The sequence below is a fragment of the Dipodomys merriami genome, unplaced genomic scaffold (assembly GCF_024711535.1).
Source record: "Dipodomys merriami isolate MVZ:Mamm:240054 unplaced genomic scaffold, mDipMer1.0.p SCAF_57, whole genome shotgun sequence".
NCBI classification, from domain to species: Eukaryota; Metazoa; Chordata; class Mammalia; order Rodentia; family Heteromyidae; genus Dipodomys; species Dipodomys merriami.
In genome coordinates, this window is record NW_027206146.1 from 4,759,626 (window position 1) to 4,769,287 (window position 9,662).

The 9,662-nt window shown below is 54.5% G+C and overlaps 1 protein-coding gene across 2 annotated transcripts; it reads right to left on the reverse strand.

Moving 5' to 3' along the window:
• Positions 1 to 243: 243 nt before the first annotated feature.
• LOC138812765 (sialic acid-binding Ig-like lectin 16) lies at positions 244 to 7,168 on the reverse strand. 2 transcript variants are annotated; one of them, XM_070000915.1, is made up of 9 exons: positions 6,674 to 7,168; positions 6,271 to 6,534; positions 5,009 to 5,056; positions 3,596 to 3,853; positions 3,362 to 3,409; positions 3,021 to 3,278; positions 2,416 to 2,512; positions 2,025 to 2,106; positions 244 to 986 (listed from the first exon to the last, which is right to left on the reverse strand). In XM_070000915.1, the coding sequence occupies exons 1-9, from the start codon at positions 7,152 to 7,154 to the stop codon at positions 804 to 806; spliced, it is 1,719 nt and encodes a 572-aa protein (XP_069857016.1). In that variant the 5' UTR covers positions 7,155 to 7,168; the 3' UTR covers positions 244 to 803. The 2 variants fall into 2 exon arrangements, with proteins under 2 accessions (XP_069857016.1, XP_069857017.1); XM_070000916.1 differs by lacking the exon at positions 244 to 986 and adding an exon at positions 998 to 1,357.
• Between the last annotated feature and the right edge of the window lie 2,494 nt (positions 7,169 to 9,662).

A 9,662-nucleotide genomic window follows, 5' to 3' on the forward strand; every position in this document is an offset into this window, starting at 1 on the left:
AAGCCCCACAACTGACCCCCCCCCAAAAAAAAAATGAGGGCTGGGAATGTGGCTCAATGGTAGAGTGCTTGCCTAGCATGCATGAAGCCCTGGGTTCGATTCCTCAGTACCACATACACAAAAAGCCGGATGTGGTGCTGTGGTAGAGTGCTAGCCTTGAGCCAAAGAAGTTCAGGGACAGAGTCCAGGCCCTGAGTTCAAGCCCCAGGACTGGCACAAAAAAGAAAGACCAAGAAACTAGAATTTTAAGGGAGATAAGCAATTTACATGCTTAGATGTTTAATTTTGAGGACCAAAGGATTGTTTGAAGAGACTCTGGGGGTGTGTAGGGGGATCCAGGGCCCCCCAGCCATCAACACCAAGGATGTGCAAGAGTCTGTCATCGGAGAGACTCAGGCTCTGGTGCAGGCACAGCCCTGCAGGGCCCACAATAGTCACCTCTTTTGGGGTCTCACGAAGCCTGCCAGATTTACAGATGGGTCCCTGGTGTCTTTACAGATGGGTCCCTGGTGTCGGGTGCGCAGGGAGAGGCTGCTGATGGTGATCAGAGGCCCCCTGCCCATCACCTGGGTGCCTCGCATGGCATGTGCTTCACTTGCGGATCTTTTTATTTTGTCGGTCATGGGGCCTGAACTCTGGGCATGGGCGCTATCCCTCAGCTCTTCAGCTCAAGGCAAGCACTCTACCACTTGAGACACAGCACCACTTCTGGGTTTTTCTGTTTATGTGGTGCTGAGGAATCAAACTCAGGGCTTCATGCATGCAAGGCAAGCACTCTACCACTGAGCCACCTTCCCAGCCCTTCACTTGTGGATCTTGATCTCTGCATACTCCGTGGTGGTGGAGTCACTGGAGTCCCAAGCCTCTGCAGGCCTCAGCCTAGAGAAGCTGAGGGAGGCATAATGAATGTCTAGCTCTTCCTCCTCCTTGGTGGGCCTGGCCACAGCAGGTGGTGGGAAGGCTAGCCTGGATTCCTTCATGTGACTCTAGATGGGGGCAGGGAGGGGGGGAAGGGAGAAAAGGATCAAATCTGGTAATGGGGACTGGGGAAAGACAGAAGAATCCAGGAAATTCGTTTTTCATCTGATATTTGCCCAACATTAGCTAGGCATCATTCATTCATGCACTCATTTATTCATTCCAAACCTAGCTGAGATTCAGTGCCTGCCTCCTGATAATTGACTAGGTTTCATAAAATCTTTTCCCAGGAGTCCACTGAGAAGAACCCAGCTGGGGAGATGGGGGCTTAGTCACTACCCCGGCCACACTTCTGATCAGGGGGTCAGAGCAAGACTCAATTCCTGGTCATTCTGACCTCCGAGGACCTCTGCCCTGTGGAACAGCTTTGGCTGGCACCCTGTATCACAGAGGAAGGAACGAGGGTTAAGGTTCAGAGAGAAACAAGGAGGCAGCAGTGGGAGGGGGCCTGCCTGGGCAGCCTGGGCTTTGGCAGTGGACAGGAAGTCAGGCCAGGAGAGGCTCCCAGCCACTGGGCTGGGGACTGGGTCCATGGATGGCGGCCAGAAGCAAAAGTCTAACTGGGAGCCAGGCACAGGTGTCCATGCCTGTAATCCTAGCCACCAAGGAGACTCAGATCTGAGGATCAAGGTTTGAAGCTAGCTCAAACAAATCTGATTCTATTTTTATATGCTAATGAGGAATCCAACCCAGAGCTTCACACGTGCTAGGCAAGCACTCTACCACTCAGCCACATTCCCAGCCCATGAGAGATTCTCTTACATCCAATTAACCCAGCAAAAAGTCCAAAGGGGAAGTGTGGCTCTAGTGGTGGAGCACCAGTCTTGAGCAAAAAAAGCTAAGAGACAAGTTCAGTTCAAGTCCCAGGCCAGCATGCACTCACACATGCACGCATACGTGTGTGTGCGCGCATGTGCGCGCGCGCGCACACACACACACACACACAGAGCCTATCTGGTCTAGGCCATAGACCATCATCAGAAGTATGGTGCTGGGCATCCTGGGAGATGATCAGGCAGTCCAGATGGACACAAGCTGCTCCTCACCTTCCAGGTGGTTCTTGGGGTGCAGCAGGCAACTGTCACAGTAGCGGGTGGGCTGGCAGCTTCCGTCCTGCGGGTCTTCATCCTGAAGAGGAGGGGCCAGGCCCTTTCAGTCCCCCTTGGGCTCAGGGCCTGGGGTGGGACCACAGGACCTCTGCTTGCAGGACACTAGTAGCCCTAAAGAGTCTGGGGATTGGGGAACAGCCAGATGACCTCTGGGTGACCCCTGGGGACCCTTTTCCCAGGAGCTGGAGCTGGGGTGAGCACAGGCCTGGGCTTGCCCTCGCTCTGGCCTGGGCCCAATGCTCAAAGCTAGGCCCTGGCCAGAGCTGCCAGCGGGGTTGGGTGGAATTGTATGCCCCCCCCACCCGCTGTACCCCCTAAGATCCCTCACCGACAGAAGATGAGGGTGGCACAGAGGAACAGCATGGCAGCCCCGCCAGCTCCACACACAGTCCCCAGGGTGAACATCCTGGTCGCAGTTGCCTTCCCTACAGAGCAGCAGGGTTGAGGGTGACACCTCTCTCCCCCTCCCAAACCCCAGAACCTTTACTGTCCACACACCTCTGCCTCCCATTCTTCCTCCCTGAGCCTGCCACAGGCCAGGCATTCTGGTGACCAGGGACTCTGCCTGCCTGTTCTGGCCACTAGCCCTAGCCTGTGTCCCCCCAAAACTCCCCATAATCCTAAACCCTGCTTCCAGGTTCCCTGACCTGGGGCAGCAAGACAGGGGTGATCTGGGCCCTATGCACATTCCGGGCCTTGCAGCTGAGCCTGAGTTGGAGCTGAGTCCCACCCCTACCCCAGGGCTTCAGCGGCACCCCTCCCCCCTGTCCCACCTGGCTTTACTGGAGGTAATGGTGACTGGGGTGTTGCCACTGGCCCTCAGCCCCCCCCCGAGGAGCAGGAGGGGCCCAGCAGTTGTGGGGGGCTGTGGGATGCCCAGGGTCAGCAGATGTCCCCTGTCTCCCCCCCCAGGCCTCAGTGTCCCCTCCTCACAGTGCACAGAGAGGCTCAGGGAGATGTGCAGAGTGCCCAGTGGGTTCTGCGCCCGGCAGGTGAATTCTCCTTCATGTTCTGCCTCGACCACAGGCAGCTCCAGCACCCCAGGCTCCGCGGGCCAGGGGGGGCTCAGCATCTGGGAACGCCGGGCCCAGCTCAGCGTGGCCGGCGGGTGACTGTGGGTGACACAGACCAGGCGCAGGCTTTGTCCCTGCAGGACATGGAGGGACGAGCCGTTCCTGCGGATTTCCAGCTCTAGGGGAGGGAAAGAGAGATGTGGGGTGCCATCCCCACCAGTAAAGGACACGAGAGGCCCGGCTTCCTGTGTCCCCTGTCACCTGTGCTGTTTCCTTGAGAAGCGGTCACTGTCAGCGCCTCCGGAGGGTCTGCAATGGAGACACAATGGCCAGGGCTCCCTCTGCCTGCGCCTCACACACAAACCGAGGCCCTGGGCTTGCTGGGCCCTGGAAGCTGTGGGGCCCTGCCCCCTGCCCTCCCCTCCCCAGACTCCTCCATTGTCCTTCCCCTGACCTCTCTCCACCCCCTCCCCTGCCCCCCTAGGGTCCACTCACACTGTACAGAGAGGTCCAGGGTGCGGTGCTGGGAGCCTAGTCTGTTCTCTGCGTGGCAGATGTAGCGCCCTGCATCCCTGACCTTCACCCCAGGCAGGTCCAGCCCCAGGGTTCCAGGGTTGGTGACATTTGATCTCGAGAGGACTTGGTTCCTGAGGACCCAGGTCAGAGTGGGGGGAGGCTGGCCAGCTGCAGTGCAGAGCAGCCGCAGAAACTGGCCTTTGCGGACGTCCATGCAGGTCGTGTTACCTTGGGACTCTAGGCAGAGACAGGAGAGCGAGAAGGAAAGTTCTACAGTATCAAAATCCTCTGCTTCGCCAGGTGCCCGTGGCTCACACCTGTCATCCTAGTTACTCAGGAGGCTGAGATCTGACAATCGTGGTTAAAAGCCAGCTCAGGCAGGAAAGTCCGTGAGGCTTTTTTTGTTGTTGTTGTTAGTCGTGAGGCTTGAACTCTGGGCCTGGGCGCTGTCCCTGAGCTCTTCAGCTCACATCTAGTGCTTTACCACTTGAGCCACAGTGCCACTCCCAGTTTTCTGGTGGTTTATTGGAGATAAAAGTGTTATTGGCCGGGGGCCTGGGCTTACACCTGTAATCCTAGCACTCAGCAGGCTGAGATCTGAGGATTGCAGTTCAAAGCCAGGCTGGGCAGAAAAGTCCGTGAGACTCTTACCTCCAATGAACCACCAGAAAACCAGAAGTGGCGCTGCAGCAAGTGGTAGAGCACTGGCCTTGGGCTGAAGAGCTGAGGGACAGAGTTCAAGCCCACCACCGACCAAAATAAATAAATAACTAAATAAAGCAGATTCGCCTTCATAGAGCTCAACTAGAATGAGCACTTTCACAAGAGCCTGAGACATGAGGGTACAGACCGGACTGGGTGCTTCCCACCTGTCATTTCAGCACTACAGATATAGGGGCAGGAGCAGTGGAGTTTGAGGTAAACCTCAGCTACAAAATGAGATCTTGTCTCAAAAATAAAAGCCGGAACTGGGTGCTAGTAGCTCACACCTGTCATCCTAGCTACTCAGGAGGCTGAGATCTGAGGATCGTGATTCAAAGCCAGCCTGGGCAGAAAAGTCCGTGAGAATCTTATCTCCAAAAAATCACCAGAAAACCAGAAGTGGCGCTTGCCTTGAGCTGAAGATCACAGGAACAGTGCCCAAGCCCAGATTTCAAGCCACACTCTGAACAAAAATAAAGGCTGGGTACCAGTGGCTCACCCCTGTAGTCCTAGCTACATAGGAGACTGAGATCTGAGGATCACACACACACACACACCAATTTTCAATTTTCTCCCATCCATCAGAAATAGACCCCCTCCACATCACTCCACCCATTCCAGCCACTAGACAGTTCCACTCACAGCTGGCAGGGACCCATCCTGCCCTCCTAAGAGGGATGGCCAGCCTACCTGTGTCACCTCCTCCACTGCTGCTGATGGTCACCATCTGAGGAGCATCTGGACAGAGAGATGCAGTGAGGGCCAGGTCCACGGCTGACAGCCCCCACCCCCACCTCGCACCACCATCCAGGAACCAGGAACACAAAACAGGAAGTAGACCTGACCCGACCAATGTCCCTGCCTTGGGCTTGGGGGGGGGGGGGCGAGAGGCTGGGAGGCCCTGTATCCTTCAGGTTGCAGGTTGAGCCCTTCTCTCAGGGGCCCACTTGGCCATAGACTAGCACAGGTCTGGAGGCTTATCAGTGACAGAAACTTGTCCCCTGTTCTTTTTGGTCAATTATGGGGCTTGAACTCTGGGCCTGGGCGCTGTCCCTCTTCAGCTCAAGGACAATGCTCTATCACTTTAGCCACAGCACCACTTCTGATTTTCTGGTGGTTCATTGGAAATAAGAGTCTCACAGAGGGGCTGGGAAGGTGGATCAGTGGTAGAGTGCTTGCCTCGCATGCATGAGGCCCTGGGTTTGATTCCTCAGCACCACATAAGCAGAAAAAAGCCGGAAGTGGTGCTGTGGCTCAAGTGGTAGAGTGCTAGCTTTGAGCTGAAGAGCTGAGGGACAGCGCCCAGGCCCAGAGTTCAGACCCCATGACCGGAACCAAAAAAAAAAAAAAAAAAAAAAAGGTCTCACAGAAGCCAGGCACTGATGGCTCACGCCTGTAATCCTAACTACACAGGAGGCTGAGATCTGAGGATCACGGTTCAAAGCCAGCCCGAGCAGGAAAGTCTGTGAGACTCTTACCTCCAATAAACCACTAGTAAACCGGAAGTGGTGCTGTAGCTCAAGCTGTAGAGCGCTCGCCTTGAGCTGAGCTGAAGAGCACAAGGACAGTGCCCAAGCCCAGAGTTCAAGCCCCATGACTGACCCCCCCCCCCAAAAAAAAAGTCTCAAGGACTTTTCTGCCTGGGCTGACTTTGAACTGCGATCCTCAGACTTCAGCTTCCTGAGTAGCTTAGGATGACAGGCATGAACTACCAGCACCCGGCTCCCCAGTTCCTGACCCCCTGATCAAGGTCAGCATGGGGAGGGGGAGACGGGTGCTGCCTCCCAGGTGGTAGCTTCTGTTTGTGCTGCCACTGGTGGGTGGTGGGGACAGGGCCTCCTGGGGCCTCCTAATTCCATCTCCAATCGGGGGACCCGATTTCAACATGGGAACATGGGGAATCACAATGCATCCACACCACAGCACCCCCACATCCTCTCCCCGGCACTCACAGAACACACTGAGCTGCACAGTCCGTTCTCTAGACACCCCAGTGCTGGGAAGGATCACCCGACACGTGATGTTGGAGCCATGATCCTGGGGCCGGGGAATAACTGTGATATTCTGGGAGCTGTGGGCCTTCAAGGCCAATCCATGCCAGGAGATGTTAGGGGCCAGGGCCCCCTCACAGGTCCCAGGCATGGAGCACCTCAGGTGGCTGAGGCGGCCTGCCTCCAGGGGTTCCTTGATGTTGATGTCGGGGATCTGTGTCAGCGCTGGTGAGGACAGAAGGAGAGCCACACGCACAGGGGGCCCATGTGAGCCTCTCATACACATGAACCCCGAATCACCCAGGCTCTGGCCGCCATCTGTCCCCACGCAATCCAAGCTTCCCTCATGGGGACAGTCCCTTACCTGTCACAGTCACCGTGAGAAGGGGATTTTTGTAGGTGAATTTCTCATCTCCTCTCTCCAGGCGAAAATAGTAGCGTCCACTGTCGCCCATCTGGGCTCCTGAGATTCTCAGGGAGCAGTCATTAGCTCCTGGGTCCCCAATAAGGTGGAAAGCAGTAGTTCGGGTAATCTTTGCCATTCTTCTGTCCGGGTTGTTGGTGGCCACAAGAGCACTGGGGTCTGCACTGAAACTAGAATTTCTCTTTCTCCGGTACCAGTAGCCATAGGCAGGCACAGAGTAGTTCCAGCCCACCTGGGAGTAGTGGACAGAGCAGGACACCAGAGTGCACAAGCCCTCCTGTACCGTCACCAACTCCTGTACCTTCAGCTGGTGCTGTGGAACTTTGAGCGGAATCCCTCCTCGGGGCTCCACCTGGTGCCCTGGCCTGTCCGCCTGGCCCCCTGCCCTCAGCAGGAGCAGCAGCAGGAGCAGCTGATGCATGTCAGGGCCTTGGCTGGGACCTCTGGCCAAGAGGAATTGCAGAAATGCTCTGTCTGCAGAGATCCTCTCCCAACTTCTGCTTTCCCTGACGAGATCTAGGACAGGGGGCAGGGAGGAACTTGTCCCAGCCAGAAGTTGCTGTCCTGGTCATCCTCAGAGTACACCAGAGCTCCCAAGAGGGACAGAAGAGCAATGGCTACAACTGAGTAATGGGATTTCTGATGATTTACTCCATTACTTTTTTTTTTGGTCAGTCATGGGGCTTGAACTATGGGCCTGGGCACTGTCCCAGAGCTCTTCAGCTCAAGGCCAGCGCTCTACCACTTGAGACATAGCACCACTTCTGGTTTTCTCGTGGTTCTTTGGAGATAAGAGTCTCATGGCTGAGCATAGTTGGCTCATACTTATAATCCTAGCTACTCAGGAGGCTGAGATATAAGGATCATGGTTCAAAGCCAGCCCAGGCGGGAAAGTCTGTGAGACTCTTATTTCCAATAAACCACCAGAAAACTGGAAGTGGCTCAGTGGCTCAGTCATAGAGCACTTGCCTTGAGCTGAAGAGCTGAGGGACAGCCCCCAGGCCCAGAGTTAAAGCCCTGAGACCGACAAAAAAGAAAGTCTTATGGACGTTCCGGGCTGGCTTTGAATCACGATCCTCAATTCTCAGCCTCCTGAATAGCTAGGATCACAGGTGTGAACCACCAGTGCCCATCCAATGTACTTACTCATTCTTCAAACATTTATTCATTCATTCACTCATTTTTTTGTTGTTGTTGGTTGTAGGGCCTGAACTCTGGGCCTGGGCGCTGTCCCTCAGCTCTTCAGTTCAAAGTTACTGCTCTACCACTCAAACCACAGCTCCACTTCCAGCTTTTTCTGCGTATGTGGTGCTGAGGAATTGAACCCAAGGCCTCATGCATGCAAGGCAAGCACTCTACCACTGAGCCACCTTCCCAGCCCCTCATTCTTGAAACATTCATCCATTAGCTTATTCACTCATGCATTGCTTTAGCCATATATTCCTTTTCACTCACTCATTGGTTTATTTACTCACTCATTTGCTCATTCATAGCTCAGGCAAACATCTACTCCATGAAGCAGTCAAGAGTAGGGTGACAACCTGACACCCCAACCTCTGCCTCACAGGATCCACCCTCCTGACAGGCACTGGCAGACATATTGTAAGGTGCAATCCCACTGGGGTGCCAGGGTTTTCTTCTCCTTCCTTATTTTGTGTTGCTTTTGTTGTGTTGGGGATTGAGCCTCGTGCATGCCAGACAAGTGATGTAGAGCTGGGCTACACCACAGCCCCAAGTTTTGGGTTAGATTTTTTGGGGGAGAAGGTTGAACTCGGGGCTTTGTGCTTGTTAGGCAGGCTCTCTATGATTTGAACCCTGACACCTAGTCCTCCTCTTTGTTTTTTTTTTTGGTTGGTCGCGGGGCTTGAACTCTGGGCCTGGGTGCTGACCCTCAGCTCTTCAGCTCAAGGCAAGCGCTCTACCACTTGAGCTACAGCGCACTTCCGGTTTTCTGGTGGTTTACTGGAGATAGGAGTCTCACGGTCTCTCCTGCCTGGGCTGGCTTTGAACCACAATCCTTAGATCTCAGCCTCCTGAGTAGCTAGGATTACAGGTGTGAGCCACCAGCTCCCGGCGTCCTCTTTGTTTTGAGTTATGTTTTGAATAGTCTGTTTATGCCTGGTCAGCCTGGACTTGAAAGCCTCCTTCTAGGCTTCCTGCACAGCTGGACTGACTAGGATGCTCCACCACACACTTCTTTAAAATAAGTAAAGGCGGGCCTGGGTATGTAGAACGTTTGCCTAGCATGCACGAAGCCCTGGTTCAATTCTTTTTTTTTTTTTGTCGGTCATGGGGCTTGAACTCTGGGCTTGGGCGCTGTCCCTCAGCTCTTCAGCTCAAGGCGAGCGCTCTACCACTTGAGCTACAGCGCCACTTCCGGTTTTCTAGTGGTTTATTGGAGATAGGAGTCTCACGGTCTTTCCTGCCAGGGCTGGCTTTGAACCGGGATTCTCAGATCTCAGCCTCCTGAGTAGCTAGGATTACAGGCGTGAGCCACCGGCGCCCGGCCCTGGTTCAATTCTTTAGTCCCACATAAACAGAAAAAGCCAGAAGTGGCACTATGATAATTCTAGCCTTGAGCAAAATAAGCTCAGGAACAGTTCAAGTCCCAGGACTGGCAAAAAAATAAAAAAAATGAGAGTTTTGTCTGGGGCTGGTGGCTGGCTTATGCCCATAATCTTAGCTACTTAGGAGGCTGAGATCTGAGGATCAAGGTTTGAAGCCATCTGGAACAGACATATCCAACAAAAGGCAGAAGTGGAGGTGTGACTCAAGTGGTGCTAGCTGTGAGCAGGAAAGCTGAGGCCCCAGTTTAAGCACTAAATAAGGATTTGTCAGTCATGGGGCTTGAACTCAGGGCCTGGGCACTGTCCCTGAGCTTTGTCTTCTCAAGGTTAGCCCTCTATCACTTTGAGCCACAGCTCCACTT